Below are 23942 nucleotides of genomic sequence, written 5' to 3'. Positions count from 1 at the left end.
AGCCACAACCAAGATGTGACCAGCTGGACCATGGCAGACTGTAAGTCTTAACAGACGGACTATGTAGGTCCCAAATTTTTTAAAAGGGAGAAGCATGTTAATTAAAATTATGCAATCCTTTCTACTATTCAATTACTTTAAAAGTAAGGCTTGTGGCAGATTTCACAAAGATAAATCTTAGAAACAGAGTAATGCAAACAGTTCTACTTTAAAATAATGTAAAAGCTTTTCCTCCAGTCCCACCCAATTGTGCTGAAACTCCCTTCTGGAGATTTTAATGATGAAATGGCATCTGGCATGAGATAATTCTGACTAGAGAGAAATAAACCCTATTATCTTTACATGATTCCCTCCCCTTCTCCATTTTTACAATAAAAAGGCTGACTGGCTCCATCATAACTTAAATGTAGCATTTTGGGTTGCACAGAAAAGCGAGTGACCCATTAGGTCAATTAAATCCAAACATGAACACAATTTCAAGTTCAATACTTTGTTTCCTCTGGCAACAGAATGAGAACACTAAGCATGTAAACAGTTACATCACCGTTGCCTAAAGAGTGTTCCACTACAAAAGAAACATGCCTCATCCACATTTCTGGTTTACCAGCACACTCAAAAAGGAAAAAAAAAACCACAAGAAAAGTCATACCATTCACTCAAAGTACAAATGCTTATCTAAATCTAGGAGAAGAGAGAAGTGTGTAAGAGGTTATTTATCAAAGAATGATGCTCTGTGAAAATACATTAAACCAAAGCATACATTAAACCAAAGTTTAACGTACTTTCAAAAGCCAATGCACGTAGTAAGCATCTCTTTTATTTGTTGTAATATAAAGAAGCATACATCATTCAGTTCTTTAAAGTACAACTCAAATTGTACACTAACAAAAAGGATCAATTCAGACATCCATGAACATGTCAACAACAGAATTCATTACATTTTGCTCTGCTGGTATTGCACTTGGAATGGTTTTGAAGTAAGGCACAGTAAAAACAAAGTCATTTAGTGCTTCTACAGCAGATGTCTTTTTTTAAACACATGCTACATGACATAAAAGTACTTCTAGCTTATGTATGTACACAGGGGAAAAAGAAAAAAGCATGCACTAGAGAATTCAGATTCCAACATATCTTGTTGTTTCATAATATACAAATAAAGTAGTTTAAAGATGTAAACAAATTGCATGCACATAAACTAGAGCAAAATCTTTAATACAGTATCTGAAAGCTATTATGCTTAAATAAAAAAATATAACTTATCAGTACTCAGGTTTATGTGCCATTTTTGTCCTGCAGAGATTAAGTTTGTGGCTGGGGGCAGCAAGTTATGGGCAGGCAGGGAGGGTTTTTCTGATTTTGATGTTGGTTTTATTTTTTTTTCTTTACATGTTGGCAGCAGTACACTGGTAAGAAAGACAAATATGGCTTTGCAAAACAAGGTCTAATGAAAACATGAAAAAGCAAAATTGCATTTGGGGTCCAGCATCCTGATATTTTTCAGTCGAGAACAATACAAAACAAAAATCAATATGATCTATGCTTTGAACTGGGTAAGTTATGCATTCCAAAAGACCTTCCTAAAGACATTTAAACTCTACAAAAAACAGGACACTTTGTCAAGTGTAAACTCTTAAAAACTAAACACAGAAGAATCTGAATGACTCAAGCTTCGCTTTCCACTTCAAATGCTACTAAGTTTCTCCCAAGGCTGCAATAGCTGAAGTGCTGTTAGTGTCTTCAGAATTAACTACATGCCAGGAGTGGGTTTACTTATTTTTACACAAGTACATTAGAAATTAAGTAAATTAACTGCATAATTTTTGCTTTCACTTTATCTTTGGCATAGGATGCACCATTTTTCAAATTAAGTACAGGACATTTACCACTCTGCATTCCAACTTGTTATGCTGAAAAGGCACATTTGTTGCTGCCCGGGGGGCAAGGGAAGACTTCTTATTTTGCCAAAGGCAGGGTGTTGAGTGCGACATTCTCTCCTCATCCCCAGAGAGAGTTCAGTTAGACCAGGTACAATTCTACATAGCGGCTTCCCAGGAGCTGTCCATTTTTCTCAGCCACTGCTTTCTTAGCTAGATCCAGGCTTGGAAAAGTCACCAATGCCTCGCCACTGGGCTGGCCACTAAAGTTGTAAAGCATGAGGATGGAATCTGCTTGGAGCTGCAATGGTACAAGAAAACAGAAGAAAAAAAACTATAAAGACCAGAGACCACACCTGGAAATGCAATTTTTAATGCTGCACATCTGGTTCACTCCACTCCTGTGTCTGTGGTGAAAATACTCTGGATGTTGAGAGCGGGAAGGAGGAGAAGGGATTGAAGATTAGAAGAATTCAGCTTTTAGCTTGGCAAATAGCAGCAGCTCTTGTTCTGCTGGTGTGCTGAATAGAATAGACATAATTCCATGCAAAAATTTTGCTAGAGAAGCAATTGAAATTAAAGGTTGATAAGAAAATAAAGACGTAGATGTTAATAAAAGGTAAATGGAGCAAGAAAGTCCAGGCATTCAATGAATAGTTCTTGTACTATGTGGACTACTGGCCAAGTGACAAAGGATATATATAAGGTATGTGAATACTCACACATACAGTTAAAAAAACAAACAAACAAACAAAAACACATACACAAAAAATAAAAGAGCTGCTACGAGTTCTGTGTTGGGAGGATGAGCTGAACTCAACACAAGCATACAGCACAAGAAAGATTTTTCAGAAAAATGAAGTAAAATTTGGTGCAGTCCAACTGAAATAAGTACTTATTGCAATTTTAACAAGGTTAAGAAAAAGCAGGGTAGCAGATGAGATTATTTAGTCACTGGAGTTGATTTACTTTGGAGAGCATTAGCCCTCATAAAGTCTTAAAAGGCAGTTCCAAATTGCTGAGTTCAAAGCAGACATCTGTCTGCCCTGTTGTACTCCATCCATTTCCCATAACATGCAGGAAGTACTTCCAAGGTAAGTTTGGAACCCCTGTTTGTTGGATAGAAATGAATATCAGTGAAGTTTCAAAACCAAAGGCTGAAGGATCAAAAGCTCAGCATACAAGTTAATTTGTTGGAGAAAACAGTGTCAGACAAAACCATGCTGGAGAACCAACCAATTTTAGGAGTATTAACCCAATTCAAGTTAGGTTCATGTGACATATGTCCTCTTGAGTTTATAAAAGGTTAAAATATTTAAGGGTTTCACTTTTGTAGAATTTGTGTGCCTGGTATACTGTAAGAAATAGAATTCTCAGTTATTACCAAGAGCAGTTTCTGACAGCTTTACATTCAAACATATGGAAATAAAGCAAGTACATGCCAGAGCTTCACTTACCCAAACACTGAGCAGGTAGTACAAATATTCTTAAGATATAAGCAACGGTACACATTAGAAACCAAAAGCATGCATAAGACAGTTAGTACAGACTTTGCATTATTTCTTCTCAGGTAACTAAAGTTAGCCAAGAAATAGCATACAGAAAGAAATTCAAAGACAAATAAAAACCCTCATGTCTAAAGCCCACTTCAACTTTGGAAGTAATCTTGGTTTATTTCAGAATAACACTGTGCTCAAAGAGAAAGTTGAACACAGTTTGGATTAAGTCAGAAATCTGAGCTAAAAGATGCTCTACTCCAAACAAGCTCTGTTATTAATCCATATGGGATGAAGTCATTTACCACCAGCTCAGAACAGAAATTTAATATTGCAGGTTAGAGTCAGCTGAAAACACACATGGAGCACAGTTAGACTTCTAAGCACAGAGAAGAGCTTTAAAAACAGTTTATTGGTGTAATACCAATGTAAGGATCTGGAAATTCATGTTATAAGGGTTGCATAGAAAGCTAGCAGAGAAGTTTATGCATTCTGCAAGCAACATAATTAAAAGAGTTAAATAAACCCCTTCAGTTTCATTTTAAGACACACTAGGGTTAAGTTCTTATTCATATGGATTTATAGAGATAGAAATAGATTTTCTTTATGCACATATGTGTTTTATAATTAGATTCAGATTCAAAGAAATATTTTATCTGGATTTTTTTTTAATTCTAAAAAGAGTGGTATATGTTTAATACTACTTTGAGCCACTTAGAATTCAGGATGAGCTACTCTGTGAATTAGTCAAAGACTTTTTCCATGCCATACATAGTAGAAATCTACTGCTGATCTGGTTTTCCAGTTAATCACCAGACCACGCAGCCTCTAGTCTATCTGCTCCCCAGCAGATCCAACAGTATCATGAGAAACCAACTAATTTGAAAACAACTGAGTTGATGGTGTTTATGTGGAAGTACCTTTGTCTATGAAGGTAATTGTCTTAAGGCACAGTATTTGATTGCCATATTTGTACTAAAAGTTTGTTGTGTTTTTTTTTCTTAAGGAGAAAAAAATTATACTGACTAACCAGTAGCATTTTGAATGGAATACAATAGTACTGGGACATCCAGTACTCCACACAGGCCACAACGAGTTCTTAAAGAATTATGTGTTAGTGCCAAATATGCAGGCAAGTTTACTGTTAGTAAATCTAGTTAATTGCATCAGAAAGTCACTATACCCAAAAAACCTCTCCTAAAAAAATAAAGTAATAGCTCACATTGCATTAGGGAGATCAAGAAACAGAAATATTAATCTCCAGCCAGCTATATCGTACAGAAAAGACAAAGCCAGAGGTCTGGGGTTTTTTGCCCACAACTTAGCGCGTGCTTTCTAGCAAGAGGAAGAAAAAAAATCATCTTCTACCACTCTACTAAAAGTAAAATATTGGTCTGGAAGCTTTACATGAGAAACAAGCACTAAGAAACCCTGCTGGAAGTTTAACACACCATCTGAGCAGAACCAGGCAATCACACTACCTCCACCACTGCTACCCCAACCACGGATCACAGTGGGCCCATTTCCTTAGGTTAGTTGATTTTTTAAGCAGAAGGACTAATGCAAGGATCCCAACGCAAGCTAATAAGGGGGAAAAGCCACAAGAAAAAAAATCTATCACCAAGCCCTTCTTTCCCTTCCCATTCACCTCTGGAGACACAGGTTCTGCCAGTCATATCTTACCTTCTTCAGAAGTTACAAAGAGTTACAAACAGACCCACTCTTTCGGTGCTTGTAACACACTCCTGGCTTGATCGCTCAGCTGAATCAGACCATTGTAGTCATCGGGTGCATACTACAGTACAAGTGTGACACGGGAGAGTCAGCAAGAGAAGGAACAGTCCTGCTACAGCAACCCACACAGATGATCATTTGCAACCATAATTAAGAGCATCAGCTATAATAACTGGCAGGAGACAGTGAATTTGACAGATGCTATTTTTACACAAGATAAAAAAAATGTACATCAACTGTATTACTGGTCATAGGAATAGATATAAAATAAATGCTTGTGGGGAAAATTCTGAACTGTATTTGAACTGTTCCTTATTGAGGAAGGGAATTAGCTCAGATTATGAAGTGCTCATTTTTTTTTTCCTTCTACTCATGAGATGGCAGCATCAGGTAACCAAACTCTTCAAGTTTGCATGAGCAAAATGACACCTCCAGTAATGGCTCTCACTGGGACAGATGAGCATCTCCCAGCCTGCACACTGAAGTGGGGCATTGGTAGAAGTGTATGGACCTTGTTCAGACCTTTTATGTACCCATGGAAATAAACTGCACCTTCTCTAGGGTAGAGTGATAAACACTTTAACTGCATATAATGCTTGCACTACATAGACTACACCAATGCAATTAAAGAAAATCAGTGTCCTGGCATGAATGCACCTACAAGATAAAATTTATATCAGTGTGGTATATTTCTACATAGAAAAAAAGAAATAAATGATCCATGTAGCTGCATCATGATAGATTTGTAGAAGTAGTATATTAAAATAAAAATAGTGACTATACAGTACAGTCACACCAACAAATTAAAACAAAAACTCATATATGTACCAGATCTAAGATTCACTTGAGGTCCTGAATCCGAACAGTAATCACACATACTATTGGCCTGGTACAAATATAAAACACATAGTCAGAAAATACATCTTGGGGGATATGAAACATTGTTTTTATCTCATAATCTTGCCAAATTATATCCTGGAAAAGGATTGAGAATTCTTGCACATGCTGCAAAGTGGCTCCTATAATCCAGAAGACAAAGTGTGTAGCATAACACAAATTATCGAATATCCTTTTGGTGGCAAGAAGGTTTTCCTGCCCTACAAAATGGCTGTTTTGCACTAACATTTTAGATGATTGCCAAATGCACACAGTATGGATGTACTATGCTGCCTTCCTTTGATATTTCTATAATACAAAAAGTCTCCTGCCAGCTTAGGGAGAAAAAGGTGTTATATTTGGGCATACAGGACACATCGTATCCATCCAAAGGGAAGTTGAAAAGAAATAAACAGCCAGTATACACCTTTCACAGAGAACAATAACCAGGAGCCCAGAGAACATAAAAGAAAAGAACCTCCCAGAATTTTTACTACTGAATTCTAGTCACCTTCACATCTAGACCCATGCCATTAAGTAAAAGACAAATATAAGAAGTATTTTCTAGATAGTCTCTGCTAGGGAAACCAGACCGTGCAAATATTAGATTTATCAGTTCCCAGACCTGCCCTTGAAACAAATCTACAAAATGTAAGTTTGCTCTTTGGAAAGAATGTCTCAAGATAGTACATACTTTAGATTATCAGTAGATGTACAGTAGGCAAAGATCTACAGGCTCTTGTGAGGGACAGTATTTCAAAGGTTACGCTTGAAATGCAATAAACTATGTCGAAAACATGAAAGTGGGAAAATTATCCTGCACAGAAAGTCAAAGTTGTCAGAGCTTAGGCTCAGACCTAAAGAAAGAGAAACAGAAAGAAGAAAAAAAAAATCATCAAAAGACCTAGCGATAGAAGCAGCTTCTAATCGCAAGAACAATAGGTAAGAGACTGCAGTCAATTAAAACAGAAGCTGTGCAACAGGAAATTCTTCAAATGAAATAAAAACTACCCTAATTTGCCTGAGTAAGCACATGATTGTGAACATACTTCTGATTCTATCTGCATTTCAGAATCCATAAGAACAAAACAAAAGTATTCAACCACACAGGACAAAGCCAAGGGTAAACTGGTTAATAAAGAGGTAGTATACTACACTTTCTCTTTGTACATTTTTTCCTCTTTTATTTCTTTCATCTATGGTGAGGGAAATATGGGACTGTTCTCATCCCCTCACATACTATGCACAGATTTAACCAGGTCACTAACCAGTAAGTCATTGATTTCCGTTTCATTTTTGCAGTTCCTACAGTGAACATTCAAAGCTCAGTCTAAAAACAGCACATACAAAGCAATCTAGGTGAAAAAGAAAAAAAACACTGCTAAAAAAAACAAACAGGAAAGTATATTTAGGTACACCTCAACTGGGAAAAAATGGGAGCAAATAAAAGGGAAACATCACAGGAAAAATGGCCACTTCCTGGATGGCAGCTGCAATTATGGCCTAAACTACCAATAAACCATAACAGAACAGTTCCCAGAGGGATCTCTCAGACTTCGGGAAAAAGCCTAGATAGACCAAGTCTGGAACATAAAAGGAGATCTGATGACTAGGTAACTGCAACCTTTAGCACAAGAGTCAGGAGAAATGCCCTAAACTGGCTTTGCCCCTGAAGTGTCTCATATTCACAACAGTGCTGATATTCACCAGCAGCCACGGGAGCACTCCGAGGAAGGGACCCCACTGGAGTGGTCTGTGTGTCAGAGAGACCCCACTGGAGTGGTCTGTGTGTCAGAGAGACCCCACTGGAAGGGTTTGTGTGTCAGAGAGACCCCACTGGAAGGGTTTGTGTGTCAGAGCCTGCCTGTCCCTGTACCAGGTAATGCCTGTTCAAGCTGCCACTTCAGCCTTGCTTCAGCGTGGGAAGCAGCAGACAGAAACTGGAACCACTAATTTACCAGTCCCAGTCTCATAGATGGTTTCTCCACACAGGCAACACTTTCAGGTGGAAGATACATTTAGGACTAAAGCCAAACAAACAGCGTTCTCTATTCTGAGAGCATGGGGGTGAGCATAAAATAGTGTCTGTATTGCCAGATGACTTCAAATACCAGTAAGTGGGAATTCTATCCCCTTTCCCTTCCCTAGTCAAAATGTGCTATCCCTAGGATTGGCATACAGATGATGGGGTGTCCTTCTCAGACTACAAAGAGTCAGATTTCAAAAGGAACCCATAGGAAACAGAGAATACTTCTTTGTTTAAGCATGCATTTCAGAGAAAAAAACCTAATCCCTAAAAAGTCAGTAACAATGAAATCAGCTGTCCTGACACAAGAGAGAAATGTTGCTAATGCCCTTGGAATTTAGCCATGCACCCACTTCCTTTCATTTCCTTATTACTGTTTTAAGCACAAGTCGCCCTCCTCCCCTCCAGTGACAAGCCTTGAATTCTGGGTCTCTGAAGACTTGGAGGATTAATATACTGCAAAAGGTCTTTTTAACTGCGGACAACAGGCACCAAAGCCCAGTACAGGTTGAAAGAACAGTATTTATTTTAAGCTTCTCTTACCTAAAAACATGTACACAAAAGTTCCTACATTTCCATTCTAGTCTTTTTCAGCAAGTTCAGGAGGCTTTAAATAAAGTGCCCATGGTCCCTAAATCTTAGTCATCTTCTAGTTTATTTTTTTTACTACTATACTTAGAGCTTACCTAAATAGCAGTCTGCTTTCTAAGCACTAATCCACAGGGTCTTTTTCAGGCAGGTATGAATTCACATTCATGCCAACCTCCAAGAAACTGGGTAAGTCCTCCGAAATGCATGCTGAATCCCAGCCAAGACAACAGCTGGGAACTGGCTTTGGGCAGCTAAGACAGGGGCACAGTTAAATTGCCTCTGCTTATTCATTAACCTAACCCAACGGTTCTTGTCACGATACCAACTGGGTCAGTATTTGCATTCTCATAGAAAAACAAACAAAAGAGTCAGTATTTGGAGACTAGAAATATTTCTCATTGATTCGTTCAGTGGCTAAGTAGTAAAATCCATAGAGAATTTAGCCACTAAATGTGAAAAAAAATAAAGATATTTAAGTGAAAAAGTTTGTTCTGATACACACCAACCTCACATAAATCCATGACCACTACTACCCCTGTTCCTTCATTATTTACTTGAGTTTTCTCACTGCTTCTACAGCTGTACAGAGCAATGACCTAAAGGAACACTGAGGAGTCTTGTTGCATGTAATTAATATTTTTGCACCACTTCTTCTAGCAGGTGTTTTAGCACTTGTCAAAGCAACTACTGTCACCCCACTGTCCTATGAATTGCATAGTGAAGTCTCTGATTTTGTTGTTTTGGTTATTTTGGGGTTTGTTGTTTTTTCAATGTAGTTTTAGTTGGTTTGGATTTTGTTGTTGTTTTTTAGCTATGTATCCTTTAGCTATGTATCCAGTATACAATTGGACTCAAATCAATGGTCCTGTTGCATTACAGTGCAACTAAAAAGCAGTTTAAGATGTATTACTGAGTCAGAGAGTACTAACAATAGCTGTTTTGAAGATTACAGTACACTACAATTATATTCAGAAAGGTAATGGGGAAAATTACCATCTCCAAGATTTACTACTAAAATTTTTCACAAGTTTTTTGATTGTTTAATCCAAGTTACAATAAATAGAAGGAATTTTCAACAATAAAAACAAGAAAGCAGAACCATGAGAACAAATCAAGCTGCTGAAACACTAAGCAAGAGGCTAACGTTGATAAAATTAAACTAAAATTAAAATGCTGATCTGCAGACTTTTACATTATTTGTTATTAGAAGCATGTACTGATGTTGAGACCAGCTTGTTGAAGCCCACGATAAGCAAAGTCTATCTCTGAAGAGGCAGGTCTGGTATGAAAGGTGCTTTCACTTAAGTAGCAACATGTGCACACATGCAATATATAGAGCCCATGAAGACTGAAGGAAAAAACCAGAAGAGAATAAAGCAAGAACTAAAACTGAAACCCTGTTCCTTTCAGAAAAGGACATAAAAAGACAAAAATCACCCTTCAGTCTCAGCATCTCCGATCTGATTCCCAGAGCACCAACACTGAAGCCCATTGAACACCAACATCAATTAGCTCTACATAGATTAAAACCACACCAAACCACTGATGATTATTAGGGGCTCACTTTATGAACAAGCAGAAGAATGATGTAATAAATCCTTGGGCAGCAGCAGAAAATGAAAAAATAATGTGAGGAAAGGGGAGGAAAAAAAGAAAAAAAAAAAAGATTAGTTATTGCTCCAGAGATATAATTTTGTCCCATTACAGTAAGTCACCACCTCTTTTTCCCCTAAAGGAATCAGAGAGTATAAAACCAGCATTACCACACACAGGGTTCCAAGAACAATTCAAAAGAATTCCTTGGCTTCTTTATAAGATTTTGAACCCGATCTCATTTGGACAACATCTTCTAGAGAATCTGAAGAGGTGACCAATTTAATAACAGTAACTGATGATGACAGGAGGTTGCAGCAGCAGAACATAGTTTTCACCTTGTGGCAAAATTTCTATTCATCTAATCCTTTAACTATGCAATACAAACACCATGAACTGCTCTCCAAATGCAGAAAGAAGGAAAAGGGCAAACAGCACCAGACACAAAGTCCAGATTCACTAAACTAAAGATTTAGTGGGAAATAGAGCTACTAAAGATTGTCACTGACCTGTTCCATGCACAGACGGGTGCAGGCCACATTTTTCAAAGGTGCACTTGTTTACTTCTAGCTGAATTTCAGTTTCGAAAATAGGCTTCCCCACTTAAGGTTCTAATACATCTACCACCTACCCACCAAAAACCCCAGTCAGCTGAAAAAAACTGCAAGGCAAAATATCAGTGCCTAAACAGCAAGATGAATTATTATTACTGTTTGTGTGGAAATCATGAAAGCCACAAATAATTGAATTTGGTTTGAACTCTTTTCTGTTGAAGAAAAAGTCCTTAAACCACAACAAATTTAGTTTCTTTTTAATCTTTGTCAAAATTTATCACACTTCTTATGTGCTAATCTTCAAATTTTTCCACTGAGAAACTGAGTATGTAAAACTGTTTTAAACAAATGTAACATTTGAAAAAGACACAATAGGTAGAGCACTGCATCTTCCAAGTACTGAAAACTTGGAACATACACATTTAAGCATCTGTTCTCAGTGTACATTCACTTACACAGCAGATAGTTGGCTCTACAAATTAAAGCTCATTGTTCTTTAAGAATCTTAAGATAAAAAAAGAAATAAAAAAAGAAAACATACCATGCCTGAGTGTTTCCTATTAACTGCTGCTACGCCTTAAAAAGAATCCACCTGCATCCTACACTTTAGCACTATCACTGTTATCCACCTTACAGAATGCTGCAGGAAAAACATGCAAAACCTTTTCACACAAATCACTGGCAATGGTTTGAGACCCACCAAGAGGATTTTACGTCAGGGCTTCTGACTAGTACCCAGAAGAGCAGAGCTGGCAGTTGTGTAAGTGCTGTTATTATCCACAGAAGTTAAATATGGACTGGAATATACCATATTCAATTATCTTTCTTCTTAATAAACTTGTGATGACAAAACATGATTATAGATACAATATCCTCTGAGACAAAGGGCAGAAGACATGAAAGGACCCATTCCATCAATTCAAACAAGTGTTACTGGAAAAAATGTTTGTACTTGGTGTTTCTTTTTTTAATTTATCAAGAAGACAAGTTCTATACGTTTGCTCACTGAGAGCAGTCAATCAATACATACTGACTGAAATTATCTATAGCATGTAGAATATTTGCTATCAGGACAAACAGTTTGGAGAATACAGTTTTCCTTTCGTTTGCAATGTAATGCAATTTTAATGGAAAATATTCCTGTCTGTGACCAAAATAGTCAGTACTTGAAAGAGTGTCTGACAGAGGCATCTGTCTTTCTCTTGCAAGCAAGTCACCACAGCCAGCTCAGAGCCCTCTGTACTAGAAATTTGCTCTCAGCAGACTTTAACACTTAAGTCTTGAAGGACAAACACTGGGCCTACCTAAGGCTCCTACCAAAAAGTGGTCAGGACCGAAAGCTTTTGGCAGCTCCCCTTCCTCTGGCAGCCCCTTCCAGCCCCACTCACAACGGGGCTCTGCACTTTCTTGCTCTTCAAACTCAAACCCTAAACCTAGACACTAAATCACTGCTTTCTAATTAGGATATGTTTATTATATAAGAAATAAGGCAGACTGTGTGCTACACTTTGGTCTGGCAGTTAAATATGGAGCCTGCACACTCGTTTGGCAGATTCCAAAAGCACTCACTTGGCTCCATCTGATCTCCACCGATCAAGACTCGAAGGTCCAAATACAATGGCAAGCACAGGAACTGCAAACTAACCTGGTAGCCCTGGAAGAAGCTGAGTATCTCCTTCATTCCTGTGTTGTATGGCAAGCCCTGCATCCGGACCAGCGCTCCAGGCTGGGGCAGGATCGGAGTGTGGGTGGCAGTGGCAGCAGCAGCTACAGCTCCTGGAGGAGCTGCAATGTACCCCACTGTGGTAGGAGACACTGGAGGACTGAAAGAGAAAGAGGGAGCAAAACTGTTATGAAAACCAGTAGCCAGTTCTAGTTCTTGGAATAGGCAAAGATGAATCTGAAAATTTAAGTCTGAAAGTAAACCCCAATACCACAGAAAATCAAACAGCCCTGATGTGGATTGCTCTGTGGACTTTCTTAATTTCTCTTCAGCATCTGATGATCTATTTTTAGAGAAAGGAGGGAAAGGAAAATAGCTAACATTTGTAGCTAAAGACATAAGGAGTGGCACTTGTTATTTCACAGGGGAAAACAAAAAGTAGCTGCAGAAGACTTAAAATAGTTAATAATTTCCTAAAGAAAAAAGGAGAGGGGTGTGTCATAACATGAAAAGCAGGCAAATGCCCAAATCTGGCATTTCTGAGCCACAAAATAGCCATGAGTTAGCATCTCCAGCTCTGGCCAGGACCCATACAGCAAGTTACCACATACTCAAGCTAACAAGTGTCACAAGCCTAGGAACTACCAATGAACAAGCTATTTCCCCATGGACCCAAGCTCCAGACTGCAGTGACTCATGCTGATATCATCTCTGGGAAGGGAAAAGGTGGATATCTGCTTTGCTTTCACATGTAAAAGTGTTCTTTGGTCTCAGTGATACACAAAATCAAAACTAGTACACACCTATGATGAGCCTTTCAGTATGGAAACAGCGTTGTAAGTAAAAGAACAAACTAAGAGATGAGTGTGTAGAGGCATTTATTGACACAGCTTCTCTCCTGGCCAAGAAATAGAACTGCCTTGCTGACATTGCCTCAGTGCCAAAAAACTCTGTTAAATATTAGACCAACATTATCATGAGATTCCAACAGAACCTACAGAAGAGACGAACTTCACTGCGAGGTCACAGAGAATCAGTTAAAATGGTTACTGCCTCTGCTACCAAACATCGAGTTCCCAGGATCACCTACCCCAGAAGTACAAATTTAAGGGCTGTTCACAAGTGACCACCCAGTTGCCTGCTGCACTGAGATGAAAGGTCAAGAGAAGCAGTTAAATCTTGGGGTTACCTGGGATAGTAAGCTGTGTAATTCATATAAAGCTGAGCAGCCTGAGCTGGGTAGTAGGTAACAGCTGGAGGAGCAGCTGCAGAGGCCTGGGGAGTCCTGGTGGTTGGCAAGAGGGCTTGTGGCTGGTACAGTGCTGCCTCTGCTGGAATCACAGCTGCTGTCTGGAAAGCAGCATAAGCTGGTGGAGAGAGACCTAAAACCAAACCAGGACACAGCAGCAAAAAGCAATCAGAATGGAGGTCTCTAGGATGTGTAATTCCTTTCCTACAGCAATGTCACTAAAATTGATTGAAACCATCTGGGCACGATAGATAAACACCTGAGCAAAGACTTGTCTCTAACCTCTCCCCTGGAGACCCTTGCTGTGTCACCATGAATGACAACTGGAACATTTGGAATGAGTAATTCCTGAAAGTTCACAACTGCTAGAGCTGAGAGGCCTTGTCCACATGTAAATGGAAAGTAGGGAACTTGAGAGTTATTCAAAGAAAGCATAAAGCCATGTGCATAGAGAAAGCAGGCGTGCACACCAACACACCCTCATTTTTTCTTACAGAAGTTGTACTCTGTGGGACAAAAGTATCAAAATAGGAGCTACACATGGGCATCCATAACTGCTGACCATGAGTCTTCTTCATGTATAAGCTTCCTGTGGCTTCAAAAAGTATTTTTAGGATATATCAAATGGAAAAGAGAATAACCCACTAGATCACTAGTCTGATGCATTTTGATGAACAATTACCTAATTTGTATAGGAATATTAAGCTTAGCTTGGTGTGCAGTCAGATTGTTTTTATATACTATATTTGGCAGCTTTTTACTCTTTTGCAAATACACGTCAGTATCTGCTTTGTGATTTGGTAGTGACACTAATTAGAACAGTACAGTAAAGGTTCATTTTAGTTCCTCAATAATGTTCACTGTGATTTTAAAATAAAAGAATTAAAATCCGTCTAACTTCACCACTCTGTAGTCTGTTAGTATATCAACCCAATGGGTGTTTTCCTTCAAAAATAAGCCCAAAGAGTACCTTCTCAATGCTCTAAGGCAAGATAGCAAGAGCACTCATCGGCAGCTAGAGTATAGAACTTCTCCCTATTTTAAAAATCCCCTAATTGCAAGTAGGTTTCACTACAGGCAAGTCTACTGCAGAGCTCAGAAGAACAGTACACCCATCAAAAGCAAAGTGTGCAACAATTTCACTGGCAAGGCCTTGCTGCCCTCTACTCATCACCGAAAATACAATAAAAACGCCTCTGATCAGTCCCATTATTGCCCAAAGGGAACAATTCCAATCTCAGCATGTATATTGATCATGGCAAAACCGAGTCAAAAGGTGAAAGGCCACAAGCTTCAGCACCTACCACATGTCAGCCTTTAGCAGCAGAGAGCAGAAGAATTGGAGACTTACATGGTAACTTACATGGCGGTGGGGATAAGCCACTACGATTTAAAGTGCCACCCATTAAAACAAAGTTCATCTCCTCTCCTGAACACTGGAATACTTCCACATAACGGTCCTTCATCATTTTTTTGTGACATTTTTGAGCCACCATAAAGGCTTTGTCAGCAGATTTCATTTGGATAAAAGCATCACCTGATGGTCGTCCCTAGGGGGAGGCGGGGAAATAATTGTAAGTCAGTCTGTTGTTAAATCACCCAGATCACAAGAAATGCAAGATCAAACATCTACTGAAAGTCTGTATTGCTCTTCCTCCTCTGGCACTAATGACTATTGACCCAACAATTATTTATAGGAGCAGAAAAATCAAGACACATGCAAGCAGTTCCCAGTTAACACAATGCTTCACTCTTCTGCAGAAAAAAACGGAGAATCATGAAGCACGGAAAAAAAAGTTTGGAGGTCTCTAATCCAAAGGCTGCTCAAAGCATGACAAACCTTCAAGTTATATCAGGCCACTCATTGCCTTCTCCACTTGATATCTGAGGATCTCCAGGGGTGGAGATTCCACACCATCTCTGGGAACCTGTTTGGGTGCTTAGCTAATTTCTCATTGTGATTTTGTTTTTTCCTTTTCACCTAAATGGGATTTTTCTTGATGCAATTTATAAACACTATCCCTTATTCTTTTGCTGTGAAGCTCTAGGAAGAGTCTGGCTTTGCCTTCCCTGCAACTACTTTTTAGGAACAACAGCTCCAGATCCTTCAGTAAAGTCCATAGCTACATCAGAAATTGATTTCCAGGTCTGATTTTCTGCAATCTGACAGACACAGTTGTATACATAAAATACTAAAAATTTCTTTAACCAAAAAAAAAAAAAATAAAGATAAAAATCAAAACAAGTATAGACAACCTGTTTCATTTGTTTTCTTTAATACCTCAGTATTTCTGTGGCTGAGAGTTTTTTTAACACAAGGCAACAGGGAAAATATATCCCTATGATCATGTCATTAAAATATACTCAAACCACAATTTTTAATTAGCAACTTCCTTTAAAGCCTGAGAAATCTCTAGTCAAATTATAAGTTAGGAAAACCTAATTTTGACACAAATACCACTCAAACAACACAGTAGGAACCCCAAGGCTGACAGAGCAGTTATGCCATCTAATAAGAGACATTTCTCTCTTGTATATCTCCAGCACCTCATGGAAACATAAGAACCATTTCAACAGGGTTGAAGAACATTATCAGTATAAGAACAGGTTTCATCCTCCCCAGACTGATGCATACACACATACAGAGAAAGAAAAGCAAGTCTGTATGTAAAAGGGGAAGAGAAATGAGGAAAAGAGACAAAGAGAACATTGTATTTTCCCAAAGTTAAAGACTGAAGCACAGCCAGGATCAGCTAAGCTGCCCTGACTTCCAACTCCGTTCAGACACCGGCAAGTCAATCCTCCCAGGCAAAGTGCTGTTACCTGCTGATTAAGGACCATGTGAACTCCATGGGGCTTGATGTCCCCGGTGGCGTCTCCCATGAATTCCAGGATGTCATCGATGCCCGCGGTGTACGGGAGCCCTCGGAGCCGGACACAGTCCCGGACACTGCCCGTGGCAATGGTGTAGGGCGGGGGGATGACTGGGATGATGGGAGTTGGCAGGGTTGGGATGAGAGGTGTTGACATATATCGATTAAGTACCTGTTGGGGAAAAAGCACAGCGACAGATTTACACATCATCTGCCTGAGCACAGACCAACTCTCACAGTACTTTTTCCAACAGCATGGAAAAAACCCCTTCTTAAACCAGATTACTGCTGTTACTTTCCTGTTGGGCATTTGAAAGCTTCAAACTCAGAAAGGGAGAGGGAAAGGCTAACAAATTCAATTTGCTAGACTCTAATAACAGACTTTTCTAATCTCAATATAAAAAAGGTTAAAAGCCAATTACAGTTGATTTTATAATATCTGAAACCACATTTGTGCTAATAAATCAGTATTGTCACATACAGTTCTTAGTTAAGTTAGGGCTAATTAAAACAAGTCATTTTAAAAGAACTGAGACCTGAAATAACCAATAAGTAAAAATACGAGCTCTAATTTATTCGTAAAACCTGACTGGTTAAGTGAGAGTGTTTGCTTTTTTAACCTGAGTGCTCATCTCCAAGTACAGAGCTTCTGAAGAAAACAAACAAATAAATAAGAACTGTAAGAGACTTCGATCTCGGCATGTCCTGTTGACTCGTTCCCAAATGACAAAATGAAAATATGATGTGTTAGGGCTTACTGCTGAAAAACATTTTCAGTGATGATTATCACAAATAAACACACTCTACTGAAAGAGGTACCAAAAAAGAGGCTACAGCTTTAGTTTTGTCAAAAGGGATTCTTCTTAGTTTTGAGTCTCACAGTCAATAGTTACAACCTGTTGGACTTCTGCTGCTGTGCTCCTGAAGAGTTCTATGTAACGTTTTCCAAGTATTTCTTTGTGCTTTTTAAGTGCACTTTGTGCATATTCTTCGCAGGAAAATAACACAAATGCGTCTCCTGTGGGCCTGCCATCTGGGTACTTGACAAAGAGAAGTCCCTCTTTCCCTCCTGTGACTGGGCACTCGGGCCCCAGGAACCCCAGGACATCCTCCTGCGTAGCAGTGAATGGAAGGCCTCTCATCCGGATGATAACTTGGTTCTCCTTGGATAAGAACTGGGCCACTTCATTGGAGGTGCCTGGTGGACAGAGAACAGCACGTGGTCATGCTGGTCACTTCTGTAAGACAGAGCAATGGCGAAGCAGGAAGGAAAAATACAGGAGGGGAGTAGAGAACAACAAACCCACAGAAGACCTGAGGCACTACTAACTCTCAGCAATCTATTCTGAAGTGAAAATCTCTGACCCTGAAAGTGTTTTATGTTTTAATGAAATTGGAACAAAGATGAGATCAGTGTGAACTTATACAAATCCACACAGGTGCCTCCACTGCAAGAGCTCATCTTCCTCCCAGACAGCAAGACCTGCCCGTGAACATCACAGCCCAAATGCTGACAGCTCACTTTCAACCACGTCAAAACAGAACTTGACAGGGTCAAGTATTCTTGTAAGGCAAACCAGGAAAAGCTACTTCATTATCCATTTGCATCCTCAGTCAAGAAAAAATATCAGAACTAGAACAACATTCCTATGGACTTAAGTAATGGCACTGAACTCCAGCATCACTTACCTCCTGCAATTTTTAAGAATTCCTCTCCAGTTGCTTTGTAAACCTTAAAGAGAAGAAGAAAGAACAAAAAAACCCTACATGAAAATCACAACATTTAACTCTAAACAACACACAAACTCTTTCACAAGCCAGAGAATGGTATTTTGGTACTTTGAGCAAAACAGAAGGGCAGTTTGTTCTTATTTAAAACCATGGCCTAAAATATTCACGTTTACCCTCCAAAGATTTATTTCAAGTCACAACTTTTTACCTCAATGTATCTGCTGCCCATGTGATGCTTATGCCTTTCCAGTGCAAGGTCTCTCTGTTCAGAATTTACAAACCGAACTAAGGCCTCCCCATTTCTTCTTCCTTGGGAATTCAGACAAAGAGCCACACCACCTCTGGAAGGCAAAACCAACAAAAATAAACTTAGTTTGACTTTTAATACAGATAATACACTAATACAAATAATTGTGTAAGAATAGTAAAGAAATCAGGCTTTAACGTGAAGGTTAGAGATTGGAAAAGAAATTGCTACTATCCACAACCTAATTTCATTTTTGATGTAACACGATTATACTTTAAAATCTACTCCACCGAGATCATGGATCTCAGGTTGCACCACTTTCTCAGCTTCCATGAAAATGTAAGTTTGCAAGCCCTTCCTATCACCTCAGAGACGCAGATTTTGATTTCCTCGGAACTCTAAATAAAGAACTGTATTTTCTCAGTGTTGAGAAGCCAGAATACAAAGTGACAGATATGCTAAACTAAACTTACTTTCTCTCTCTCTCTCTATATATGTATACAGACATACATCTATACAGAGGTGTGCACACGAGTCATATGAAAACTTCTTCCAAACAGGGAGGTTTGTGAATCTGGCCTGTTTAGGAGGTATAGCAAAACACTGAAGAGCTGGCACAAAATTAAAGTTTCTGTTGTACCCTGGACTCTGCTTTGATTAATGCAATAGGAGTTTCTCCCTTTAGATCCCAGCAATAAATGAACGTATGTTGGTTTTCAATTGATAAGTCTCTCAAAACTCTTTCTCACACACTTAAGGTCGGTAAACCTGTTCATTTATCATGACCACAGGACAGGAAGGGGCCAAATGGGAAAGACAAGTGGAAGTGAGGACTCTAGTGGGAAGTGTGGAGGACGTGTCAAACAAATATTGAAGGAACTTGCTATTAAAGACAAAGAGATAAAGCAAGGCAAATTCTTATTATCTTACTTGGCAATATTGAGACCTTTGAAGAATCGAGCAATATCTTGGTCTGAAGACTGCCATGGCAAACCTCTGGCACGTATTACTGTCTCACTGTCCACAGTTTCAGATTTGCTACTACACAAGAAAAAAAAAGAAGCCAAAGTAAGCTTGAATCTAGGTTTTCCATGATCTTACCAAATTTTGGATTGCAACAGATTTAACTGTAAATTGGGAGTATATTTCCTGTTGAGACTTTTCTATTTCTATTTTTCATTTCAATAAAGAAAGGAAAGATGGCTGGGATTATTCTTTTATATATACACAACACTGAAGAGATGCACTATCTTGTCACCACATTGCAGTTCCTTAAATGAAAAAAAGATAGGAAAACTGGCTTAAAGTAAAGTAATAAGGAACTGGATTAATTTTTTTTAAAAAAATCTAACAATCCAAGATAGATGAATACAGGGCAGTCCTAAATATCAGCACAAGTTACTTATGCCTAAAGTGCTTCATTCTCCAGTCACTGCAGTATATTTGAAAATAAAGAACATCCTGTTTCTTCTCTCCCTAAACCCAGCACACAGCACAGCATATAAGACTCTTTCAGGAGCAGCACACAGCTCAGTTGCCTATAGGGTGCACTGGCCATTACCCTGTTGACTCAGGGAAAGTTCACAAATATTTCCTCACCACTGGGTAAGATAAGCCAGCCTCACTGCCATGCAAACCAGCAGCAAGAGAACAAAGAGCATTTAACTTGCAGTGACTTTAAAGAGGCTAAAGTACAGCATCCAACGTGCCAGCTCCAGTCTGTCCACACCAGACTGCTGAGTACCTTGTTACTGTTCTCAGGAGCCAATCTGCTTTCACGGAGGGAAATATTCACAAGCCTTCCTTACTATAGACAAGACCCATCTTTGCTTGTAAACAACTGTGACACTTACCAAGGGCCTGTTTCATACTTGTGTTTCACAGTTTCAGGCTCAGTAAATACGTGATCTGCAACAAAACAAAGTTTATATAAAACCAGAGTCAGAGATTACTTAAGAATGACACTCCCAATTCTTTCAGAAAAGAAAGATTTCTTTCCTTATAAATAGTTCACTTACTACCACCTTCAGAGAGCATGCTGAAAATGATGGCCACCATGGTTTTCACTTGCCACACGCCAAAGTCCTCCTCTGCTTCATCTGTCCCTAAGCCTAGATCTAAATGGGTGATTATAGAAAATAACAGACTTGCACAACTGTTTGGAAACAAGCTATAAGGCTTTCCTGATATTAACACAGAACTGGTAATCAAATTTACTTGTCTTAGCAGGGACATGTGAACATTAGACATGTTACTCTGCTCATAAACTGGTTAATATTCACTTTAATGGTCAACATTCTGAAAACTAATAAGAGCTTACATAATTTCAGTGTTTACAGTTTAAAAAAAAATAGCTGAATAAGTTCCCATCACTTAAAACATAATAACTTCAATCACATTCAGGTGGCCCACAGGAATGCTCCTAATTTGCATTTAGATGTCAAGTATCGTTTGGGTTTTGGTTTTGTTTTAAACTCAGTTCAGTCGAGATCATGCAAAAGAACTACTATTATACGCAGACAGTAGAAACTTGTAGGTCATCCGGTGCTGAAAAGGCCACTGACAGCTCAGTTCTTGCTTTAAGATCAAGTATCAATACAAGTTACTAAATATGGTTTAGAAATCAGTGTTAGACTCAAACTGGAGGAAAAAAATTACAAGCAGAGATCCCCCAACACATGCTGCTTTCACATTCCTTTCACTTTACCTGTGAGTTTTTAAACCTCATATCTTAGTTTAGAAGAATAAAACCTGTAATTATCACAGGCATAAAATTTGAGGAAGCATAATTGATTCTGAGATAAAAGCTGCAGCAAAAGGATACATTCTGCCATGGTCTTGATGGTCTGATCTTTGCCGGCGGCTGAACTGGGGTAGCAAGAGCGGAATTCTTTGCGCAGGTCGTAGAAGGAATAGAAGCAGTCTGACAGCAGCAGGTTCTGCAAAGAAGGCAAAAGGGTTGTTTTGTACACACTTTTCCTTTACATTTCCATTAATATTTCCAGACTGAATGAGGCAGTCCCAAAAATCATATAGTTGCATGTCACCAGCTTGTCTGTGTTTGAGCAGTTCGGTTCCTTTGGAACACAGTTCAAAAACCACAGCTGTACAGAACTGGATCTCTAGATGAGCAAATCCAAATAGCTTCTAGGAGGCAGACCTGTGCAAAACAGCTGGAGAAGATGGCTGGAAAAAATATTTTAAAATATCTAGGTTTTGCTGTTTAATATTCCCATTTAGGACACTATTTTCTCTTTTGCAGCTACACTGAGAAGCAGAATTGTACCCAAACATGATGACAAAGTTAAAATAACTATTTTTACAGTACACAAAATATATTTCAGCAACTTCAAGTTATTTATTCATCACTGTTGTGTATTGGGTAAGAACTTTAATTATATAACACTATTAAACAAATGTTTAAGTAGCCTTTTACTCAGGCATTAGCTTATTTTCTCAAAGAATAAAAAAAATAACTTGGTCCAATTCTCCACTTTCTCCCTCACTCTCCAACTGCTTTACCAAATAAAGCAGTTGTAAATAATGAATTAAGAAAAGTCACAAGGTAATGCTTTTTAGAATAGTAGGAATAGCAAGAGCTAAGGTCTGAGGCTTACTACCAATGTGCAGAGAGAAAAACTTGCAAATGAAAAAGTACTGAAGGTGAAGAAAAAAAAAAGAATGAAGAGAAAGAAATGCAGTACTAAGAGACTCAACATTTGATACCAGATTGACATCATTTGTCCACACCAGATGCATTCCTTGATCTGGTGTGGAGAATTATTTCTTCCACAACATCACAGTTTGTTTTAGTTTAGTGCATTTGTTTCAAGAGGAAGTACAAAGAATTACCCCCACAAAAAAAATACCAGTGTGTTTGAATGACAAATATAATTCCTGTTTCCTTACTTACCTCATCCCTACAGAAACATGTGCTTTTTATAAAAAGTCATTGTTAAGTTTTAATACAACACAAACACCAAACTAATACTTGTAGAAACTCGGCATGAGCCAATACTCTTATATAGAGAAGAAAACCCTACAACTGGTCAACTCCTTCCATGTCAGCAGCTCTCATCCCTGTGGGGTTCCTGCAGGCTGGCAAGCAGGCAAACTCAAGACCCACCACCTTACACAAAGGCAAGAGCTGCAGCTCTGCCTCCTGCTGAATAAATGCTGCTGGAGAACCCCTGCCATTCTCCAGGGCAAGGACTGCCTGCATGCTGCCCCTGCACAGGGCACTGCCACAGGGCTCCCACTGATTTCAGAGCTTGGCAGAAAGCCATGGCCCTGGACAAATCTGGGCTTTACACAAGCCTAAGCAAGGCAATAATTCTCCATCACTTCTGCTGAGATCAGACCAGGACCTTTGTTTCCGCTCCTTGAGACACAGAATTTAGAGCACTTGTACTGTCATTGTCTCTATCCTGTCATTCCTAATTTTCCTCTTCATTATGCTCATCTGGGAGTCCAGGTACTGTAACTGACTTCCAAGAGCAAGTGCCAAGAATAACTACTTTGCTACTCCCTTGAGACTGGGAAGGAACCATCTTAGATAGTCTTAAAACTCTATAGTTCACAAGGTTGAATTGAGTGGCTCCCCTCAAACTCACACAAGCTATTTTCTTTGATGTCCTTAAAACACAGTGCTGCTTTTTTGCATCAGTTCTGATCTCATACCTTTTTGGATGTTTCTGGGTGGAGGACTTGTCGAATGAGTAACTGGCCATCACTGCAGAGTGTGTAAGAGCTCCTTCCAAGTACTTTCAAATCACTGGATACCAGCTGACTAAACTGAAAAACAAAGTGATAAATTTCATTGTATTGACTGAGAGACATAATTTCATGAAACAAGCACTTACCATTATTCCAGCACCTTTACTTTTTATTTTAGGATAAAGTAATTCAGCACTTTGCAGAAGTGCTGCAAAAAAGACATGATGGAGAACAGACATGGGCTCCTGATAAAAGTAAGCAATAAATGGTATGCTTTTGTGCAATAGAAAATAAGAACACCTAGAGTATAGTAAAAAGACCAAATAGGAAGATAAGGTCATGGTATTATATTGGTAATGTACAAAGCCTAAACTATAATAGAAGTTATTAAATATTTGAAAGAATTTTCAAGATTAATCCCAATACTGATTTTGCAATACCTTTTCTTCAGTTTTGGCACCTTTGACTTTGGTTATTGCCTTAATAATTTATTTTTTTAACTTCAAAAAGAAAAAAGCTACCTATCAGGATTTACTCATGTTTCAAAAGTAATATGCTAGGAATAGCCAACAGATCATGGTCTAATACCTTCAAAAGTGAAATTATAATGAAGTCAGATCCAAGCCAGTTAAAGTTCTTGGTATATATATATGGAGACACAGAGCTATGAACACCAGATAAAACAAAATTATTCCCTACCTGTAGGATGGATAATCCCC

General features: G+C 38.7%; 1 protein-coding gene across 3 annotated transcripts in view; it reads right to left on the bottom strand.

Moving 5' to 3' along the window:
* Positions 1-795: 795 nt before the first annotated feature.
* ESRP2 (epithelial splicing regulatory protein 2) overlaps positions 796-23942 on the bottom strand; it is a 41234-nt gene continuing 18087 nt past the window's right edge. Inside the window, exons 4-17 of one of the 3 annotated variants that reach the window (XM_051771265.1) lie at positions 23188-23301; positions 21332-21446; positions 20526-20624; positions 20361-20415; positions 19438-19548; positions 18469-18601; positions 18219-18261; positions 17426-17727; positions 16480-16701; positions 15008-15206; positions 13597-13789; positions 12390-12567; positions 5054-5165; positions 2029-2175 (exon numbers count right to left, since the gene is read on the bottom strand). In XM_051771265.1, the coding sequence (XP_051627225.1) occupies positions 5076-5165; positions 12390-12567; positions 13597-13789; positions 15008-15206; positions 16480-16701; positions 17426-17727; positions 18219-18261; positions 18469-18601; positions 19438-19548; positions 20361-20415; positions 20526-20624; positions 21332-21446; positions 23188-23301 (1854 nt within the window). In that variant the 3' untranslated portion in view covers positions 2029-2175; positions 5054-5075. Of the gene's footprint in view, positions 2176-5053; positions 12568-13596; positions 13790-15007; positions 15207-16479; positions 16702-17425; positions 17728-18218; positions 18262-18468; positions 18602-19437; positions 19549-20360; positions 20416-20525; positions 20625-21331; positions 21447-23187; positions 23302-23942 lie in introns of all 3 variants that reach the window. The other 2 variants (XM_051771266.1, XR_007900495.1) reach the window with 2 other exon arrangements.

Source organism: Manacus candei, unplaced genomic scaffold, assembly GCF_025592945.1.
Source record: "Manacus candei isolate 608988 ecotype Guabito, Panama unplaced genomic scaffold, ASM2559294v1 h1tg000131l, whole genome shotgun sequence".
Taxonomy (NCBI): domain Eukaryota; kingdom Metazoa; phylum Chordata; class Aves; order Passeriformes; family Pipridae; genus Manacus; species Manacus candei.
Note: the sequence above shows the minus strand (reverse complement) of the source record. Positions and strands in the feature narration are given on the sequence as shown.